Here is a 22897-nt window from a genome sequence, read left to right as displayed (position 1 = left end):
TAGTTATATTTATATTAGTCCTCTACATAGTTATGTTTATATTAGTCCTCTACATAGTTATGTTTATATTAAGTCAACTATATTAGTCCTCTACATAGTTATGTTTATATTAAGTCAACTATATTAGTCCTCTACATAGTTATGTTTATATTAAGTCAACTATATTAGTCCTCTACATAGTTATGTTTATATTAAGTCAACTATATTAGTCCTCTACATAGTCATGTTTATATTAGTCCTCTACATAGTTATGTTTATATTAAGTCAACTATATTAGGCCTCCACATAATAATGTTTAAATTAAGCCAACTATATTAGGCCTCTACATAACTGTACATTTCGGTGTTCCTCAAGGTTCCGTTTAGGACCACTATTGTTTTCACTATATATTTTACCTCTTGGGGATGTCATTCGAAAACATAATGTTAACTTTCACTGCTATGCGGATGACACACAGCTGTACATTCCAATGAAACATGGTGAAGCCCCAAAATTGCCCTCGCTAGAAGCATGTGTTTCAGACATAAGGAAGTGGATGGCTGCAAACTTTCTACTTTTAAACTCGGACAAAACAGAGATGCTTGTTCTAGGTCCCAAGAAACAAAGAAATCTTCTGTTGAATCTGACAATTAATCTTAATGGTTGTACAGTCGTCTCAAATAAAACTGTGAAGGACCTCGGCGTTACTCTGGACCCTGATCTCTCTTTTGAAGAACATATCAAGACCATTTCAAGGACAGCTTTTTTCCATCTACGTAACATTGCAAAAATCAGAAACTTTCTGTCCAAAAATTATGCAGAAAAATGTATCCATGTTTTTGTCACTTCTAGGTTAGACTACTGCAATGCTCTACTTTCCGGCTACCCGGATAAAGCACTAAATAAACTTCAGTTAGTGCTGAATACGGCTGCTAGAATCCTGACTAGAACCCAAAAATGTGATCATATTACTCCAGTGCTAGCCTCCCTACACTGGCTTCCTGTCAAGGCAAGGGCTGATTTCAAGGTTTTACTGCTAACCTACAAAGCATTACATGGGCTTGCTCCTACCTATCTCTCTGATTTGGTCCTGCCGTACATACCTACACGTACGCTACGGTCACAAGACGCAGGCCTCCTAATTGTCTCTAGAATTTCTAAGCAATCAGCTGGAGGCAGGGCTTTCTCCTATAGAGCTCCATTTTTATGGAACGGTCTGCCTACCCATGTCAGAGACGCAAACTCGGTCTCAACCTTTAAGTCTTTACTGAAGACTCATCTCTTCAGTGGGTCATATGATTGAGTGTAGTCTGGCCCAGGAGTGTGAAGGTGAACGGAAAGGCTCTGGAGCAACGAACCGCCCTTGCTGTCTCTGCCTGGCCGGTTCCCCTCTCTCCACTGGGATTCTCTTCCTCTAACCCTATTACAGGGGCTGAGTCACTGGCTTACTGGTGCTCTTTCATACCGTCCCTAGGAGGGGTGCGTCACTTGAGTGGGTTGAGTCACTGATGTCTGGGTTGGCGCCCCCCCTTGGGTTGTGCCGTGGCGGAGATCTTTGTGGGCTATACTCGGCCTTGTCTCAGGATGGTAAGTTGGTGGTTGAAGATATCCCTCTAGTGGTGTGGGGGCTGTGCTTTGGCAAAGTGGGTGGGGTTATATCCTTCCTGTTTGGCCCTGTCCGGGGGTGTCCTCGGCTGGGGCCACAGTGTCTCCTGACCCCTCCTGTCTCAGCCTCCAGTATTTATGCTGCAGTAGTTTATGTGTCGGGGGGCTAGGGTCAGTTTGTTATATCTGGAGTACTCCTCCTGTCCTATTCGGTGTCCTGTGTGAATTTAAGTTTGTTCTCTCTAATTCTCTCTTTCTCTCTTTCTTTCTCTCTCTCGGAGGACCCGAGCCCTAGGACCATGCCTCAGGACTACCTGGCATGATGACTCCTTGCTGTCCCCAGTCCACCTGGCCGTGCTGCCTTTCCAGTTTCAACTGTTCTGCCTGTGATTATTATTATTTGACCATGCTGGTCATTTATGAACATTTGAACATCTTGGCCATGTTCTGTTATAATCTCCACCCGGCACAGCCAGAAGAGGACTGGCCACCCCACATAGCCTGGTTCCTCTCTAGGTTTATAATCTCCACCCGGCACAGCCAGAAGAGGACTGGCCACCCCACATAGCCTGGTTCCTCTCTAGGTTTCTAATCTCCACCCGGCACAGCCAGAAGAGGACTGGCCATCCCACATAACCTGGTTCCTCTCTAGGTGTCTTCCAAGGTTTTGGCCTTTCTAGGGAGTTTTTCCTAGCCACCGTGCTTCTACACCTGCATTGCTTGCTGTTTGGGGTTTTAGGCTGGGTTTCTGTACAGCACTTTGAGATATCAGCTGATGTACGAAGGGCTATATAAATAAATTTGATTTTGATTTGATTTGATTTCTGCCAGAATCCCAGAGGATCCGTAAGATCCCTTTTTGTTGCATTTACTCATAATATGATTAAATATGAAGTAATGTCACACAAATATTTAGTAAAACCAACATATTAGTGTCTCACAAACCCTTCATGTTTAACACGATTCATATAATTGATCATTTGTCATTGTAACCCACTTTGGCAGGCAATGTGGAGCCGAGTGCTCGCAGTTCTGCAGGTGGGTGAGAGGAGGAGGGAGAGGAGGGGATAAGAGAGACAAGGAGAGAAGTGAGAGGAGAGGAGGAGGGAGAGGAGGGGATAAGAGAGACAAGGAGAGAAGATGAGAGGAGGAGGAGGAGGGAGAGGAGGGAGGGGAAAAGAGAGACAAGGAGAGAAGATGAGAGGAGAGGAGGAGGGAGAGGGGAGGGGATAAGAGAGACAAGGAGAGAAGATGAGAGGAGAGGAGGAGGGAGAGGAGAGGGATAAGAGAGACAAGGAGAGAAGATGAGAGGAGAGGAGGAGGGAGAGGAGGGGAGGGGATAAGAGAGACAAGGAGAGAAGATGAGAGGAGAGGAGGAGGGAGAGGGGAAAAGAGAGACAAGGAGAGAAGTGAGAGGAGAGAAGATGAGAAGGGATTAGAGATGAGGAGAGGAGGAGAGGAGGGAAGAGAGGGGGAGAAGAGAAGAGAGACGAGGAGAGGAGAGCGAGAGGAGAGAAAGGAAGAGAGGAGGGAGAAGAGCGGGAGAGACGAGGAGAGGAGAGCGAGAGGAAGAGAGGAGGGAGAAGAGAGGAGAGACGAGGAGAGGAGAGAAAGGAGAGAAGGGAAGAGAGGGAGAAGAGAGGAGAGGAGAGACGAGGAGAAGAGAGCGATAGGAGGAGAGAAGGGAAGAGAGGGAGAGAAGAGAGGGAGAGACGAGGAGAGGAGATGAGGAGGATGTGAATGATCTGTCCTCACATGTTGGTGTTCTTTAAGAGGGTGAATAAACAGCACTGAAAACAGATTGGCACAGCGGGTCCTCGCTGACAGGAGGGAGAGGGGGAAGAGGAGAGACAGACTCTGGTACTCAGGGCTACATCTGTTCCTCATAAGCAATGAGACACACGAGCGCTGACACACACGTTCAAATATGTGCATTTGTAAAACACACATCTCATCAGATGTCCTCATGTTTACACACACATAAACAAGATGTCAAACAAACCTTCTGACAGGAGCTGTAGAAAGAGACACTGTCTGTGACCTACTGTATTATACTGTCAGCCCGTTGTACGCTGGGCCCATGGGCCCTGGTCATACTGTCAGCCCGTTGTACGCTGGGCCCATGGGCCCTGGTTATACTGTCAGCCCGTTGTACGCTGGGCCCTGGTTATACTGTCAGCCCGTAATATGCTGGGCCCATGGGCCCTGGTCATACTGTCAGCCCGTTGTACGCTGGGCCCTGGTTATACTGTCAGCCCCTTGTACGCTGGGCCCATGGGCCCTGGTTATACTGTAAGCCCGTTGTACGCTGGGCCCATGGGCCCTGGTTATACTGTCAGCCCGTTGTACGCTGGGCCCATGGGCCCTGGTCATACTGTAAGCCCGTTGTTCGCTGGGCCCATGGGCCCTGGTCATACTGTCAGCCCGTTGTACGCTGGGCCCATGGGCCCTGGTCATACTGTCAGCCCATTGTACGCTGGGCCCATGGGCCCTGGTCATACTGTCAGCCCGTTGTACGCTGGGCCCATGGGCCCTGGTCATACTGTAAGCCCGTTATACGCTGGGCCCTGGTCATACTGTAAGCCCGTTATACGCTGGGCCCATGGGCCCTGGTCATACTGTCAGCCCGTTGTACGCTGGGCCCATGGGCCCTGGTTATACTGTCAGCCCGTTGTACACTGGGCCCATGGGCCCTGGTCATACTGTCAGCCCGTTATACACTGGGCCCATGGGCCCTGGTCCAAAGTAGTGCTCTATACAGGACATAGGGTCCCATTAGGACCACAGTACTGAGAGAACATAGGCTGAGCAGTGACGCCCTCTTTATCTTCGTAAAGCACTTAAAGGGATTTAACACTGAGTGTGTGTGTGTGTGTGTGTGTGTGTGTGTGTGTGTGTGTGTGTGTGTGTGTGTGTGTGTGTGTGTGTGTGTGTGTGTGTGTGTGTGTGTGTGTGTGTGTGCGTGTGTGTGTGTGGTGTGTGTGTGTGTGTGTGTGTGTGTGTGTGTGTGGGGATTTAGAGCAGAGACTGTTCACCTACAACCTATGACCTGCGTTAGAGGTCAGGCTATATACAAACACATGGAGACGCACAGGGAGACACACACATACGACTCCAGGAGGAGGGAGGGACGGTTGCCGAGGAAGTCCTGGTTGCCAAGGGCGTGGAGCGGTGGGGGATCCCGTTTCACCAGAGAGAGGAGAGGTGAGGCTAGGAGGTATGTCCATTGAGAATACAGGTGCCAGTTAATGGCTACTGAACCATCTGGCTAGGGTGTGGTTTCACTTACAGTATATGTCTAATACATCTCCTCTCCTCTTCCCCTCCTCCCCCCATCCTCTCCCTTCCTCCTCTCCTCTCCCCTTCCTCCTCCTCTCCCCCATCCCATCCCCTCACCTTCTCCCCCATCCCCTCCTCCTCACCTCTCCCTCTACCCTCCTCTCCTCTCCCCTCATCTCCTCCTCCTCTACCCTCCTCTCCTCTCCCCTCATCTCCTCTCTTCACCCCACCTCTCCAGTCCCCTCTCCTCCTCCTCCTCCTCCTCCTCCTCCTCCTCCTCCTCTCTCTCTCCTCTCCTCTCCTCTCCTCCTCCTCCTCTCCCATCCTCTCCTCCTCCCCCCCTTCCTCTCCTCCTCCTCTCCCATTCTCTCCTCCTCCTCTCCCATCCTCTCCTCCTCCTCCCCTCCTCCTCTCCTCCTCCCTCCCATTCTCTCCTCCTCATCTCCCATGCTCTCCTCCTCCTCCTCCTCCTCTCCCATTCTCTCCTCCTCCTCCCCTCCTCCTCTCCTCCTCCTCTCCCATCCTCTCCTCCTCCTCCCCTCCTCCTCTCCCATTCTCTCCTCCTCCTCTCCCATCCTCTCCTCCTCTACCCAGACCTTAACAGGTTCTTTACTAGAGGACAAACACCTTTCTCTATACTTCCTGAACTGACTGAATACACAATACATGTTGATAATGTCATCTAATGTAAAGGGCATGAGGTTCTGTGAACAACAACTGGCTTCAGACATTCCATCAGAGCATCCAGGCTACAAACAGTCTGTCATTCAGAGCAACAGAGTCCAGGCTACAAACAGTCTGTCATTCAGAGCATCAGAGTCCAGGCTACAAACATTCTGTCATTCAGTCTGTTCTCCTCCTGCTGAACGTTGATGAATAAATGATTGCATTGGAGCTACTAGTGTCTCTGTGACCTGGAGCCATGTTCTACTAACTGACCTACAGAGGACCATGTTCTACTAACTGACCTACATAGGACCATGTTCTACTAACTGACCTACAGAGGACCATGTTCTACTAACTGACCTACAGAGGACCATGTTCTACTAACTGACCTACAGAGGACCATGTTCTACTAACTGAACTACAGAGGACCGTGTTCTACTAACTGAACTACAGAGGACCATGTTCTACTAACTGAACTACAGAGGACCGTGTTCTACTAACTGAACTACAGAGGACCATGTTCTACTAACTGAACTACAGAGGACCATGTTCTACTAACTGAACTACAGAGGACCGTGTTCTACTAACTGAACTACAGAGGACCATGTTCTACTAACTGACCTACAGAGGACCATGTTCTACTAACTACAGAGGACCATGTTCTACTAACTGACCTACAGAGGACCATGTTCTACTCACTGAACTACAGAAGACCATGTTCTACTAACTGAACAGAGGACCATGTTCTACTAACTGAACTACAGAGGACCATGTTCTACTAACTGAACTACAGAGGACCATGTTCTACTAACTGAACTACAGAGGCCCTGGGGCCATGTTCTACTAACTGAACTACAGAGGACCGTGTTCTACTAACTGAACTACAGAGGACCATGTTCTACTAACTGAACTACAGAGGACCACGTTCTACTAACTGAACTACAGAGGACCATGCTCTACTAAATGACCTACAGAGGACCATGTTCTACTAACTGAACTACAGAGGACCATGTTCTACTAACTGAACTAGAGGACCATGTTCTACTAACTGACAGAGGACCATGTTCTACTAACTGAACTACAGAGGACCATGTTCTACTAACTGAACTACAGAGGACCATGTTCTACTAACTGAACTACAGAGGACCATGTTCTACTAACTGAACTACAGAGGACCATGTTCTACTAACTGAACTACAGAGGACCATGTTCTACTAACTGAACTACAGAGGACCATGTTCTACTAACTGAACTACAGAGGACCGTGTTCTACTAACTGAACTAGAGGACCATGTTCTACTAACTGAACTACAGAGGACCGTGTTCTACTAACTGAACTACAGAGGACCATGTTCTACTAACTGAACAGAGGACCATGTTCTACTAACTGAACTACAGAGGACCGTGTTCTACTAACTGACTACAGAGGACCATGTTCTACTAACTACAGAGGACCGTGTTCTACTAACTGAACTACAGAGGACCGTGTTCTACTAACTGAACTACAGAGGACCATGTTCTACTAACTGACCTACAGAGGACCATGTTCTACTAACTGAACTACAGAGGACCATGTTCTACTAACTGACCTACAGAGGACCATGTTCTACTAACTACAGAGGACCATGTTCTACTAACTGAACTACAGAGGACCATGTTCTACTAACTGAACTACAGAGGACCATGTTCTACTAACTGAACTACAGAGGACCATGTTCATTCTCCAACTCTGAGGCCCTGGTCACAGCAGAGATGTTCTACTAACTGAAGACCCCAGTAGTCACTGTTTTGTTCTACTAACTGAACTAGAGAGGACCATGGTCTACTAACTGAACTACAGAGGACCACGGTCTACTAACTGAACTACAGAGGACCATGCTCTACTAAATGACCTACAGAGGACCATGTTCTACTAACTGAACTACAGAGGACCATGTTCTAGAGAGGGAGGGAAGAGGGACTGAACTACAGAGGACCATGTTCTACTAACTGAAGGAAAGAGGAAGGAAGGAAGCCAGATAACAACCCTGTTCAACTAACTGAACTACAGAGGACCGTGTTCTACTAACTCCATCCCTCACTCCTGCATCAGGCACGGAAATGAGGACCGTGTTTCTACTAACAGATATTTACTGTGGCGCTGGAACAGAGGACCATGTTCTACTAGTCATCCCTATAGTAACAGTCTATCTATTGACCTAGCTAGAGGACCATGTTCTACTAACTGACCTACAGAGGACCATAGTAACAGTCTACTAACTGAACTAGCAGAGGACCATGTTCTACTATTGAACTACAGAGGACCATGTTATAGTAACTGAACTGAGGACCATGTTCTACTAACTGAACTACAGAGGACCATGTTCTACTAACTGAACTACAGAGGACCATGTTCTACTAACTGAACTACAGAGGACCATGTTCTACTAATCCCCATGTAACAGTCTACTAACTGACCCAGCTAGTCACCCCATGTTCTACTAACTGAACTAGCAGAGGACCGTGTTAACTACTATCTGTTGACCTAGCTAGTCATCCCCAGAGGACCAGTCTATCTATGTTCACTGAACTACAGAGGACCGTGTTCTACTAACTGAACTACAGAGGACCGTGTTCTACTCCCTGAGTAACAGAGGACCGTGTTCTACCTACTAGTCATCCAGAGGACCAGTGTTCTACTGAACTGTCATCCCCAGAGGACCATGTTCTACTAACTGACCTACAGAGGATCCCATAGTAACAGTCTACTAACTGAACTACAGAGGACCATGTTCTACTAACTGAACAGTCTATCTATTGACCTAGGACCCTATGTTCTACTAACCTGATCTCATCCCCAGAGGACCATGTTCTACTAACTGAACTACAGAGGACCATGTTCTACTAACTGAACTACAGAGGACCATCCCCTACTAACTGAACTATCTGAGGACCATGTTCCCCATACTAACAGTGACCTCCCTACAGAACAGTCTACCATGTTCTACTAACTGAGCATCCCCAGAACCATGTTCTATAACTAGCTAACTCCAGAGGACCATGTTCTACTAACTGACCTACAGAGGACCATGTTCTACTAACAGAATCTATTGACAGAGGACCATGTTCTACTAACAGAACTATCATTGAGGACCGTGTTCTACTCACTGAACTACAGAGGACCGTGTTCTACTGACTGAACTAGTCAGAGGACCCAGTTCTACTATTGAACTACAGAGGACCATGTAACTCTACTAACCTGACTCATCCCCTACAGAGGACCATGTTCTACTAACTGAATCCCATAGTAACATGTTCTGACCTAGCTAGTCATCCCTATAGTAACAGTCTATCTATTGACCTAGCTAGTCATCCCCACAGTAACAGTATGTTGACTAACTAGTCATCCCCAGGACCAGTCTATCTACTGAACTACAGAGGACCATGTAACAGTCTACTATTGACCCAGCTAGTCATCCCCATAGTAACAGGACCATGTTCTACTAACTGATCTACAGAGGAACAGTCTATCTAACTGACCTAGCTAGTCATCCCCCACTAGTAACAGTGGACCATGTTCTACTAACTCAACTTCAGAGGAACAGTGTTCTACTAACTGACCTAGAGGACCGTGTTCTAACAGTCTGTTACAGAGGACCATGTTCTACTATGTACTTGAACTACAGAGGACCATGTTCTACTATTGACCTACAGAGGACCATGTTCTACTAACTGACAGAGGATCCCCATAGTGTTCTACTATTGACCTGCTAGTCATCCCCACTAACACTAGATTGACCGTGTTCTACTCAACTACAGAGGACCATGTTCTACCTAACTAGTCATCACCATAGGACCAGTGTTCTACTAACTGAACAGCTAGGACCCCATGTTCAGTCTATCTACTACTTGAACTAGTCATCAGAGGACCATGTTCTACTATAACTACAGAGGACATCCCCCATAGTAACAGTCTATCTATTGACCTACTAACTGATCCCCAGAGGAACAGTCTATCTAACTGAACTACAGAGGACCATGTAACAGTCTATCTAACTAGTCATCCCCAGAGGACCATGTTCTACTAACTGAACTACATCCCCAGGACCGTGTTCTATTGAACTACTAGTCATCCCCATGTTCTACTAACTGAACTACAGAGGACCATGTTCAGTCTACTAACCTGCTAGTCATCCCTATAGTAACAGAGGACCATGACCTACTAACTGAACTACAGAGGACCATGTTCTACTAACTGAACTAGCTAGTCAGGACCATAGTAACAGTCTAACTGACCTACAGAGGACCATGTTCTACTAACTATTGACCCAGCTAGTCATCCCCATAGTAACAGTCTACTAACTGAACTACAGAGGAACAGTGTTCTACTAACTAGCTAGGACCCTGTTCTACTATTGACTACAGAGGACCATGTAAGAGGACAGTCTATCTACTGAACTAGCTAGTCATCCCATGTTCTACTAACTGACCTACAGAGGACCATGTTCTACTAACTGACCTACAGAGGACCATGTTCTACTAACTGAACTACAGAGGACCATGTTCTACTAACTTGACCTACAGATCCCCATAGTTCTACTAACTGAACTACAGAGGACCATAGTAACAGTCTACTAACTGAACTACAGAGGACTAGTTCTATCCCCACTGAACAGTCTATCAGAGGACCATGTTCCCTACTAACTCTGAACCTAGAGGACCATGTTCTACTAACTGAACTACCCCAGAGGACCATGTACAGTCTACTATTGACCTAGCTAGTCATCCCTATAGTAACAGTCTATCTATTGACCTAGCAGAGGACCATGTTCTATCTATTGACCTAGCTAGTCATCCCCATACTAACAGTGAATCTAAGAGGACCAGCTAGTCATCCCTGTAACAGTCTGACCAGCTAGTCATCCCCATAGTAACAGAGGACCATTGACCTAGCTAACTGAACCATAGTAACAGTGTATCTATTGACCTAGCTAGTCATCACCATATAACTGCTAACTGACCTAGCAGTCATCCCCATAGTAACAGTCTATCTATTGACCTAGCAGTCATCCCCATGTAACAGTCTATCTATTGACCTAGCTAGTCATGAACTAACAGATTGACCAGCTAGTCATCCCCACAGTAACAGTCTATCTATTGAACTAGCTAGTCATCACCATGTTCACTAACTGAACCTAGAGTCATCCATAGTAACAGTCTACTATTGACCTAGAACTAGTCATCCCATAGTAACAGTCTTCTACTGACCTGCTACTCATCCCCATAGTAACAGTGTTCTACTTGACCTAGCTAGTCATCCCCAGAGTAACAGTGTTCTACTAACCTAGCTAGTCATCCCATAGTAACAGTCTACTAACTGACCTAGCTAGTCATCCCCATAGTAACAGTGTTCTACTAACTGCTACATCCCCAGTAACATCTTCTATTGACCTAGCTAGTCATCCCCACTAACAGTCTGTTGACCAGCTAGTCATCCCCATGGTAACAGTCTATCTACTGACCTAGCTAGTCATCCCCATAGTAACAGTCTATCTATTGACCATCTAGTCATCCCCATAGTAACAGTCTATCTATTGACCTAGCTAGTCATCCCCATAGTTCTATCTATTGACCTAGCTAGTCATCCCCACAGTAACAGTCTATCTAGGAGGGCCAGCTGAGGGTACCAGGTGGGCTACCAGGTGCGCTCCAGATGTGAGGTCTCTCGGGGAGGGAGAGTCTAAGGCACAGTTAAGAAGTGTTCCTCCCCCTCTTCTCCCATATCCCTCCTCTCCTCACTGAACTTCCTCCTTCCCTCCCTCTCTCCTCCCCTCCTCCATCCTCCCCTCCCCTCATCTCTCCTCCCTCCCTCCCTCCCTCCCTCCTCCCCCTGAACTCATCCTCCTCCCTCCCTCCCTCCCTCCCTCCTCCCTCCCTCCCTCCCCTCATCTCTCCTCCCCTCCCTCCTCCCTCCCTCTCTCCTCCCCTCCCCCTCCCCCCCTCCTCTCTCCACCGCTCCCCCTCCCTCCCTCCCCTCCCGTGTCACACCCTCTCTAAACCTGTCACACACCCTCCCCTCCCTCTCCCTCCCCTCCTCCATCCCCCCCCCCTCCCTCCCTCCCTCCCCCCCCTCCCCTCCCCTCCCCTGCTCTGCTTTACTTTTCCGGTCGCGACTATATCCACAAAAATAAAACATGCAAGAACGCACATTTGAACCAATGTCAGCGATAGACACCTGAGCATAACACTTAAACCAAGGACATCTAGAATCTGAAGTGAAATGTCTACTGTTTGCTGATGATCTGGTGCTTCTGTCACCAACCAAGGAGGGCCTACAGCAGCACCTAGAACTTCTGCACAGATTCTGCCAGACCTGGGCCCTGACAGACCTGGGCCCTGACAGACCTGGGCCCTGACAGACCTGGACCCTGACAGACCTGGGCCCTGACAGACCTGGGCCCTGACAGACCTGGGCCCTGACAGACCTGGGCCCTGACAGTAAATCTCAGTATGACCAAAAATAATGGTAAACTCCCATATCTACTGGGTGAAATACCACAGTGACCAATCACAGCAGCAAGATTTGTGACCTGTTGCCACAAGAAAAGGGCAACTAGTGAAGAACAAACACCATTGTAAATACAACCCATATTTATGCTTATTTTATTTGATTAAAAAAAATATTTGGATACTGTTACAACACTGTATATAGACATAATATGACATTTGAAATGTCTTTATTCTTTTGGAACTTCTGTGAATGTTTACTGTTCATTTTTATTGTTTATTTCACTTTTGTTTATTATCTATTTCACCTGCTTTGGCAATGTTAACTAAAGCCCTTAAATTGAGAGAGAGAGAACACATTAGGCATGCATCCCAATGGGTGTCCTTCAAAACACAGGCATGAAAGTTCAAATTAAATGCACACGCACACACACACACACGCACACACACACACGCGCACACACACACACGCGCACACACACACACACACACACACACACACACACACACACACACACACACACACACACACACACACACACACACACACACACACACACACACACACACACAGCCTTTACGACAAGCCGCACAGATTAACAGATAAACTCCTCAACAGAGATATATCCCATGAGCCTTTGCAGCACTGCCCTGGGTCCAAGGCCTAACCCTTCCTCCATTCCTCCTCTTCTCAGAGCCCCCCCCCTAAACACCAGCCTTATTAAAGTCAACCCCTCCTCCTCCCTGAGCCCCCCCTCTTACTAAACCCCAGCCTTATTAAAGTCAACCCCTCCTCCTCCCTGAGCCCCCCCCTCGTACTAAACCCCAGCCTTATTAAAGTCAACCCCTCCTCCTCTCAGAGCCCCCCTCGTACTAAACCCCAGCCTTATTAAAGTCAACCCCTCCTCCTCCCTGAGCCCCCCCTCGTACTAAACCCCAGCCTTATTAAAGTCAACCCCTCCTCTTCTCAGAGCCCCCCTAAACACCAGCCTTATTAAAGTCAACCCCTCCTCCTCCCTGAGCCCCCCCTTACTAAACCCCAGCCTTATTAAAGTCAACCCCTCCTCCTCTCAGAGCCCCCCCTCGTACTAAACCCCAGCCTTATTAAAGTCAACCCCTCCTCCTCCCTGAGCCCCCCTTACTAAACCCCAGCCTTATTAAAGTCAACCCCTCCTCCTCCCTGAGCCCCCCCACTAAACCCCAGCCTTATTAAAGTCAACCCCTCCTCCCCCCTGAGCCCCCCCCCAGCCTTACTAAACCCCAGCCTTAAAGTACATCTAAAGATATACTGTGGTGTGGATTATCTTCAGCCACGTGTAACACCCAACACCCCAACCCACCCAGCAGGATAATCCACCAGACACCTACGCAGGCAGGCCCCCCCCCCCCCCACACACATGACACCACACGGCGCCACCCAGGCACGTCATTTAGCTAAAGGCTAATGTTCTCATTTCACGTGATCTAAGCCCTATACGGTATACTGTACCGACCCGCTGTGTTCTGGACTGCCGCGTTGACAGACAACTCCATGGCCAATGACGACTGTGGCTGTAGATCTCTCTACATCGGGCAGACAGGGAACTGCGGCCAACGAGCCAGTGCACAACCATTTAATGCCATTATTAAGGCTACTTACAGCCTTAGCCAACCAACAGACAGCCAGAAGGAGACAGGGCTAAGGGCAGGGCCCTCCCACCGCGCTTCTTCTAGAATTGAAGGCACTATTTTGAAACGGTTTTTTCTTCTTCTAGTTTCTAGGTTACAAATAAGGAAACCATTTTGTGTCTAAATGATTTTGTTTAATGAATTATTTTGTTTAATGAATTATTTTGTATAATTAATTATTTTTAGGCAACAGATGATATAATTTTAAAAGAAAATAGATTATCTAGCAGAAAAAAAAGTTTTGGGGGGACTATTTTGGGGCTCTAGATTTTGGGTTTCTGGTTTATATATATATATATAAATATTTGTTCAAATTAAATGTAACCTTTATTTCACTAGGCAAGTCAGTTAAAAACAAATTCTTATTTAGAATGACGGCCAAACCCAGGCGACGCTGGGTCAATTGTGCACCGCCCTATGGGATTCCCAAACACGGCCGGTTGTGATACAGCCTGGATTTGAACCAGTGTGTCTGTAGGGACGCCTCTAGCACTGAGATGCAGTGCCTTAGACCGCTGCGCCACTCGGGATCCAAATAACAAATACCAAACAATATTTTTCATAATACTGTACAATAAATAGACAAAAAAAATAAAACACAAAATAACAAGATTCTAGACAAATAAGAATACATTTTCTATATCAAGAGTATACGCTACAATGGTTCACAGTACGAAGGGAGAGAAATACGATGCATCAATATGCATGTTTACACATAAACCCACTAGAGACATTTATTAAGAGGGCTGTACTTCACAAGTTTACTTTGCTCAGAAAGGAAATCTCTTGAGCCTCTAAACTGCTCAGAAAGAGAGAGAGAGAGAGAGAGAGAGAGAGAAAGAGGGAAAGAGAGAGTTAGAGAAAGAGAGAAAGAGAGAGAGAGTTAGAGAGAGAGAGACAGAGAGAGAGAGAGGGAGAGAGAGAGAGAGAAATAGAGTTAGAGAGAAAGAGAGAGAGAGAAAGAGAGAGAGAGAAAGAGAGAGAAGAGAGAGAGAGAGAGAGAGAGAGAGAGAGAGAGAGAGAAAGAGAGAGAGAGAGAGAGAGAGAGAGAGAGAGAGAGAGAGAGAGAGAAAGTTAGAGAAAGAGAAGAGAGAGAGAGAGAGAGAGAGAGAGAGAGAGAGAGAGAGAGAGAGAGAGTGATGAACACCTTGTTATTTTCACAAAAAAATGCTCCCCAGTCTCCTTCAACCAAAACATGTACTGGACACAACAATGCAAATGGCCAGACAGTTCTCCACAGGTCTCTCTCCAACAGTTCTCCACAGGTCTCTCTCCAACAGTTCTCCACAGGTCTCTCTCCAACAGTTCTCCACAGGTCTCTCTCCAACAGTTCTCCACAGGTCTCTCTCTAACAGTTCTCCACAGGTCTCTCTCCAACAGTTCTCCACAGGTCTCTCTCCAACAGTTCTCCACAGGTCTCTCTCCAACAGTTCTCCACAGGTCTCTCTCCAACAGGTCTCTCTCCACAGGTCTCTCTCCAACAGTTCTCCACAGGTCCATCTCCAACAGGTCTCTCTCTCCAACAAATCCACTTCAATCAGTATAGATGTGTGCCATTCAGAGGGTGAATGGGAAGACAAAATATTTAAGTGCCTTTGAACAGGGTACGGTAGTAGGTGCCAGGCGCAGGGCTGTTACGGTGACCATATTACCGTCACACCGGCGGTCACGAGTCATGACTGCAGTCAGATTCCACGAGACCATTTAGTCACCGAAACTATAAGCTATGTAAATGAAAAAAAATAGCATCTCCAAGCTCTGATGCTGCTGATGGTCATTAGTAGCCTACCAAACTCGCTAACTGCCTGGTACTCAGCACTCTATTGTCCCTCTAATCACTCTGACATCAATGCAAAATGTTGTGGAAAATCAAAACAAACACTTAATGAGAGCCCATGAGGTCATGTTGCGCAACATTTCTATAAGCTATGTAAATGTGTGAAAAAACAGGTTTGATGGCCTCTACTAAAAAGAGGAGGCTCGGCTTTCTATAGGCTAGGCCTACTATATTTGTTTCGCAACATTCCTAATATTAAACACATTGCTTATCTTTAGAACAGGAGTATAGCCTACCTGGCTGGTATGAAAATTAACCACAGGGAAAAGCGTCCCCCATTCATTTAAGTGCATAAATAACATGTATTTCCCCCCCGTTCCAAGACAGGTGCATGATAATGGTCCATTCTAAATCAAAACTAATTCCACACATGTATTATTTAGTACATGTAAAGACAAGATCAAATCAAGAATAGTCTGATGGGTGACATTATTAACCTGTCACTTGTGACACACAGCCGTGTGCAGTGTGACTTTTTCAAATCATAGTCGCACACCTCATGTAGCCTAGCCTAGCTGTAGCCTAGCCTAGCTGTAGCCTAGCTGTAGCCTAGCCTAGCCTAGCTGTAGCCTAGCTGTAGCCTAGCCTAGCCTAGCTGTAGCCTAGCTGTAGCCTAGCCAAAAATGTTTCGATATTTGGCCACTTTCACAACTAAAGTGGCCAAATAACTATTTAAAAGGAAGCACATGAATCCACTTTACAACCGGTGTAGAGCCTATTTAGCATACATAGGTCGAAGAAATATCCAAAAAGTTTATCAACATTTTAAGCTAAACATTCTGATTTGTTGTAACCATGCGGAATTAACCCTGTAACCATGCGGAATTAACCCTGTAACCATGCGGAATTAACCCTGTAACCATGCGGAATTAACCCTGTAACCATGCGGAATTAACCCTGTAACCACGCGGAATTAACCCTGTAACCACGCGGAATTAACCCTGTAACCACGCGGAATTAACCCTGTAACCACGCGGAATTAACCCTGTAACCATGCGGAATTAACCCTGTGTGTGTGTGTGTGTGTGTGTGTGTGTGTGTGTGTGTGTGTGTGTGTGTGTGTGTGTGTGTGTGTGTGTGTGTGTGTGTGTGTGTGTGTGTGTGTGTGTGTGTGTGTATCTAGGCTGTCTAAAAACAGAAGCTAGCTAGAGATTACAAATGACTCCATGTGACACCCACACATCCAATTCCGGTAACAGGTGTGTGGACACTAAGAAACTGTCAAACACACTATCTCCTGATGAGAGGAGACAGAGACTGTCAAACACACTATCTCCTGATGAGAGGAGACAGAAACTCTGTCAAACACACTATCTCCTGATGAGAGGAGACAGAAACTGTCAAACACACTATCTCCTGATGAGAGGAGACAGAGACTCTGTCAAACACACTATCTCCTGATGAGAGGAGACAGAGACTGTCAAACACACTATCTCCTGATGAGAGGAGACAGAGACTCTGTCAAACACACTATCTCCTGATGAGAGGAGACAGAGACTCTGTCAAACACACTATCTCCTGATGAGAGGAGACAGAAACTGTCAAACACACTATCTCCTGATGAGAGGAGACAGAGACTCTGTCAAACACACTATCTCCTGATGAGAGGAGACAGAGACTGTCAAACACACTATCTCCTGATGAGAGGAGACAGAGACTCTGTCAAACACACTATCTCCTGATGAGAGGAGACAGAGACTCTGTCAAACACACTATCTCCTGATGAGAGGAGACAGAGACTCTGTCAAACACACTATCTCCTGATGAGAGGAGACAGAGACTCTGTCAAACAGATATGACATCGCCTATCCAACTGACACACTGACTTCAGATATGACATCACCTATCCCAACTGACACACTGACTTCAGATATGACATCACCTATCCCAACTGACACTCACTGACTTCAGATATGACATCACCTATTCCAACTGACACACACTGACTTCAGATATGACATCACCTATTCCAACTGACACACACTGACTTCAGATATGACATCACCTATTCCAACTGACACACACTGACTTCAGATATGACATCACCTATCCAACTGACACACACTGACTTCAGATATGACATCACCTATCCCAACTGACTCACTGACTTCAGATATGACATCACCTATCCAACTGACACACTGACTTCAGATATGACATCACCTATTCCAACTGACACTCACTGACTTCAGATATGACATCACCTATTCCAACTGACACTCACTGACTTCAGATATGACATCACCTATCCAACTGACACACTGACTTCAGATATGACATCACCTATCCAACTGACACTCACTGACTTCAGATATGACATCACCTATCCAACTGACACTCACTGACTTCAGATATGACATCATCTATCCAACTGACTCACTAACTTCAGATATGACATCACCTATCCAACTGACACACACTGACTTCAGATATGACATCACCTATCCAACTGACACACTGACTTCAGATATGACATCACCTATCCAACTGACACACTGACTTCAGATATGACATCACCTATTCCAACTGACACACACTGACTTCAGATATGACATCACCTATCCAACTGACACACACACTGACTTCAGATATGACATCACCTATTCCAACTGACACTCACTGACTTCAGATATGACATCACCTATTCCAACTGACACTCACTGACTTCAGATATGACATCACCTATTCCAACTGACACACACTGACTTCAGATATGACATCACCTATTCCAACTGACACTCACTGACTTCAGATATGACATCACCTATTCCAACTGACACACACTGACTTCAGATATGACATCACCTATTCCAACTGACACACACTGACTTCAGATATGACATCACCTATTCCAACTGACACACACTGACTTCAGATATGACATCACCTATCCAACTGACACACACTGACTTCAGATATGACATCACCTATCCAACTGACACACACTGACTTCAGATATGACATCACCTATCCAACTGACACACTGACTTCAGATATGACATCACCTATCCAACTGACACACACTGACTTCAGATATGACATCACCTATCCAACTGACACACTGACTTCAGATATGACATCACCTATCCAACTGACACACACACTGACTTCAGATATGACATCACCTATCCAACTGACACACACACTGACTTCAGATATGACATCACCTATCCAACTGACACACTGACTTCAGATATGACATCACCTATCCCAACTGACACACACTGACTTCAGATATGACATCACCTATCCCAACTGACACACACTGACTTCAGATATGACATCACCTATCCAACTGACACACACTGACTTCAGATATGACATCACCTATCCAACTGACACACTGACTTCAGATATGACATCACCTATCCAACTGACACACACACTGACTTCAGATATGACATCACCTATCCAACTGACACACACACTGACTTCAGATATGACATCACCTATCCAACTGACACACTGACTTCAGATATGACATCACCTATCCAATCCAAGTTCGCAGAAACAAACGAGCAACACAACGCGTCACTACAAAACTCAAACAACTTGAGTTGAATTTCAAACTCAAACCTCCACCGTGGATAGGGTGTAAATTAGGGTTTCGGTGAGGGAAAAAAGTATTTGATCCCCTGCTGATTCTCTGTACATTTGCCCACTGACAAAGAAATGATCAGTCTATCATTTTAATGGTATGTTTATTTGAACAGTGAGAGACTGAATACGAAAAAGTCCAGAAAAATGCATGTCAAAAATGTTATAAATTGTTTTGCATTTTAATGAGGGAAATAAGTATTTGACCCCCTCTGCAAAACATGACTTAGTACTTGGTGGCAAAACCCTTGTTGGCAATCACAGAGGTCAGACGTTTCTTGTAGTTGGCCACCAGGTTTGCACACATCTCAGGAGGGATTTTGTCCCACTCCTCTTTGCAGATCTTCTCCAAGTCATTGAGGTTTTGAGGCTGACGTTTGGCAACTCGAACCTTCAGCTCCCTCCACAGATGTTCTATGGGATTAAGGTCTGGAGACTGGCTAGGCCAGGACCTTAATGTGCCCAAGATTTGATGGTACATGGTCCCGTCCATCGTCCGGTGAAGTTGTCCTGTCCCCTTGGCAGAAAAACACCCCCAAAGCACAATGTTTCCACCTCCACGTTTGACGGTGGGGATGGTGTTCTTGGGGTCATAGGCAGCATTCCTCCTCCTCCAAACACAGCGATTTGAGTTGATGCCAAAGAGCTCCATTTTGGTCTCATCTGACCACAACACTTTCACCCAGTTGTCCTCTGAATCATTCAGATGTTCATTGGCAAACTTCAGACGGGCATGTATATGTGCTTTCTTGAGCAGGGGGACCTTGTGGGCGCTGCAGTATTTCAGTCCTTCACGGCGTAGTGTGTTACCAATTGTTTTCTTGGTGACTATGGTCCAAGCTGCCTTGAGATCATTGACAAGATCCTCCCGTGTAGTTCTGGGCTGATTCCTCACCGTTCTCATGATCATTGCAACTCCACGAGGTGAGATCTTGCATGGAGCCCCAGGCCGAGGGAGATTGACAGTTCTTTTGGGTTTCTTCCATTTACGAAATAATCGCGCCAACTGTTGTCACCTTCTCACCAAGCTGCTTGACGATGGTCTTATAGCCCATTCCAGCCCTGTGTCGGTCTACAATCTTGTCCCTGACATCCTTGGAGAGCTCCTTGGTCTTGGCCATGGTGGAGAGTTTGGAATCTGACTGATTGATTGCTTCTGTGGACAGGTGTTTTTTATACAGGTAACAAGGTGAGATCAGGAGCACTGCCTTTAAGAGTGTGCTCCTAATCTCAGCTCATTACCTGTATAAAAGACACCTGGGAGCCAGAAACCTTTCTGATTGAGAAGTGGTCAAATACTTATTTCCCTCATTAAAATGCAAATCAATTTATAACATTTTTGACATGCGTTTTTTTGTTGTTGTTATTCTGTCTCTCACTGTTCAAATAAACATACCATTAAAATTATAGACTGATCATTTCTTTGTCAGTGGGCAAACGTACAGAGAATCAGCAGGGGATCAAATACTTTTTTCCCTCACTGTAGGGCTGCTGGTTGTATCTGAACAGGGATCCCAGACAGACAGGAGCTCTAAGGACATGGATCTACAGCTGTAGGGCTGCTGGTTGTATCTGAACAGGGATCCCAGACAGACAGGAGCTCTAAGGACATGGATCTACAGCTGTAGGGCTGCTGGTTGTATCTGAACAGGGATCCCAGACAGACAGGAGCTCTAAGGACATGGATCTACAGCTGTAGGGCTGCTGGTTGTATCTGAATAGGGATCCCAGAAAAGGAGCAGACATGGATCTACAGCTGTAGGGCTGCTTATCATGTCAGGGATCCCAGACAGACAGGAGCTCTAGGAGAGGATCTACAGCTGGGGGGATGCTGGTTGAGGAACAGGGATCCCAGACAGACAGGAGCTATAAGGACATGGATCTACAGCCGTTGCTGCTGGTTGTATAAATAGGAGTCACCATTTAAAGACAGACCTGTTAGGTAAAGCTGATTATCATGTCAGGGAGGAAAGGAGAGGAGAGGAGAGGATCTGGGGGGAGAGCAGAGGAGAGGAGAGGAGAGGAGCTGGGAGGAGAGGAGAGGAGTTGGGGAGGAGAGGAGAGGGAGAGGAGGAGTTGGGGAGGAGAGGAGAGGATCTTGGGGAGGAGAGCAGAGGAGAGCAGAGGAGAGGAGAGGGAGAGGAGTTGGAGAGGAGAGACAGCGAGGTCAGAGGAGAGGGAGCTGATAGGAGAGGAGAGGAGTTGGGGAGGAGAGAGAGGAGTTGGGGAGGAGAGGAGAGGAGCTGGATAGTGGAGGAGAGGAGTTGGAGGAGAGGAATAGCTGGGAGGGGAGGAGTTGGGGAGGAGAGAGAGGAGTTGGAGGAGAGTGGTTAGTTCGTAGGAGAGGAGTTGGAGTCAGGAGTTGGGAGTAGACAGGAGAGGAGTTGGAGAGGGGAGGAGTTGGAGGTGAGAGGAGTTGGAGAGGGGAGGAGTTGGAGATGATAGGAGAGGAGAGGAGTTGGGGAAGAGAGGAGTTGGGGAGGAGAGGAGAGGAGGGATAGTGAGGTCAGAGGAGTTGGAGAGGAGGAATAGCGAGGTCAGAGGAGTTGGAGAGGAGAGACAGCGAGGAGGAGTGTGGTTACTTGTATCAGACGAGGCAGTCATGGTAGAAACAATGACAGGTGGCCCCGTTCTCCGTCCTGCCGTCCTGTTGTTGTTCAGGGTCTGTATCTGGTGGGAGGTGGACGACGCTCCCACACCGCTCTCCCCTGCATCAGACACCCCCTTCCTCAGCAGCTGGGGGCTGTGCAGGGGGCTCTGAACCACCCCAGGTGACATGGGGGGCATGTTGGGGGCTCTCTTCATGAGCTCCATGGGGGAGTAAGAACCAGAGAAGGTTTTGGGGGCCGTTCCTCCGGGGGTGTTGGGGGCAGTAGGCTGCTGGTGCTGCAGGGCGGACATGGCTATGCCGGTGTGGGCGTTGTACATGGATAGCGGTCTTGCCTGGGCGACGCGTATCCCCCGGAGCTGACGGGGAATGTCCCTCGGGGTGCTCCGTACGTGGTGGTCTCCAGGAGGTGTTGAGATGGGGCGCTGTTGGGTCTCCTGCCCAGGAACTCTCCCATCCTGGGGCTGAAGGTCTGGACGGAGGTGGGGGGCTGCTGATGCATCGTGTGGGGGTCCATGGCCATGCTGCTCATCCCCTGGGTCATGTTCTGCATCCCTTGCATGTAGAGGTTGTTGGTGTGTCCGAAGCTGTTGGCGCGGCCTCTAATGCGCTGCTGAGCGGCTAAGGCCGACTCGCCAGGCTGCTGCTTACAGTGGAGCACCACGCTGGACAGCGCTCGGGCCTGGCCCAGATTAGTGGCTATAGAACGGACGTCATGATCCTCCATGACCCCCAGCATAGAGGTGGAGTCAAAGCCCTGCTGGAGTAGTAAGCTGATGGTGCTGTCCGCCAGACCCTCGGCTCTGAGGAACGCCAGGAACCCTGGGTCCACCATCCTCTTGGGATCCATATTCATCGCCGCACTAGGGTGTTGTTGGACCATGGCAGAGCCGGGGTCGTATCCCGGGTCGTAGGGAAGCCTCTGGGATGCCACAGAACCGTAGCGTTGGAGGGAACCGTCCATGTGTCCGTGCTGCTGGGAAGCAGGGTCCACCATGAGACTGGTGGTGGCGGGAGTCTGTCCAACACCAACCCGGGGGTCCAACGGGAGGCTGTAGATGGCACTGTAGAGGGGAGGGTGATAAGCGGAGCGAGAGGGGAGAGGCTGAGGCTGGGCCGCAGCGTAAACAGGAAGCGGGGGCTGGACCCCGTAGCAGGCAGGAGATGGAGCC

The 22897-nt window shown here is 47.5% G+C and overlaps 2 protein-coding genes across 3 annotated transcripts in view; both read right to left on the bottom strand.

The window, feature by feature from the left end:
* The window catches only part of LOC135573630 (C-terminal-binding protein 2-like), a 106701-nt gene that overhangs the window by 63814 nt on the left and 19990 nt on the right, over positions 1 to 22897 (bottom strand). The window contains exon 1 of one of the 2 annotated variants that reach the window (XM_065022911.1): positions 13509 to 13611. The exons of the other annotated variant lie outside the window; for it this stretch is intronic. Coding sequence (XP_064878983.1) covers positions 13509 to 13548 — 40 coding nt within the window. The 5' untranslated portion in view covers positions 13549 to 13611. Of the gene's footprint in view, positions 1 to 13508; positions 13612 to 22897 lie in introns of those variants that run through there. 2 annotated transcript variants of the gene reach the window in all.
* The window catches only part of LOC115118984 (uncharacterized), a 1497-nt gene continuing 538 nt past the window's right edge, over positions 21939 to 22897 (bottom strand). The window contains exon 2 of the mRNA XM_065024038.1: positions 21939 to 22897. This exon is cut by the window's right edge and continues 106 nt beyond it. Within this exon, the coding sequence (XP_064880110.1) occupies positions 22021 to 22897 (877 nt within the window). The 3' untranslated portion in view covers positions 21939 to 22020.

This window comes from Oncorhynchus nerka, linkage group LG10, assembly GCF_034236695.1.
Source record: "Oncorhynchus nerka isolate Pitt River linkage group LG10, Oner_Uvic_2.0, whole genome shotgun sequence".
Taxonomy (NCBI): Eukaryota; Metazoa; Chordata; class Actinopteri; order Salmoniformes; family Salmonidae; genus Oncorhynchus; species Oncorhynchus nerka.
This window is presented reverse-complemented; position numbering and strand designations above follow the sequence as displayed.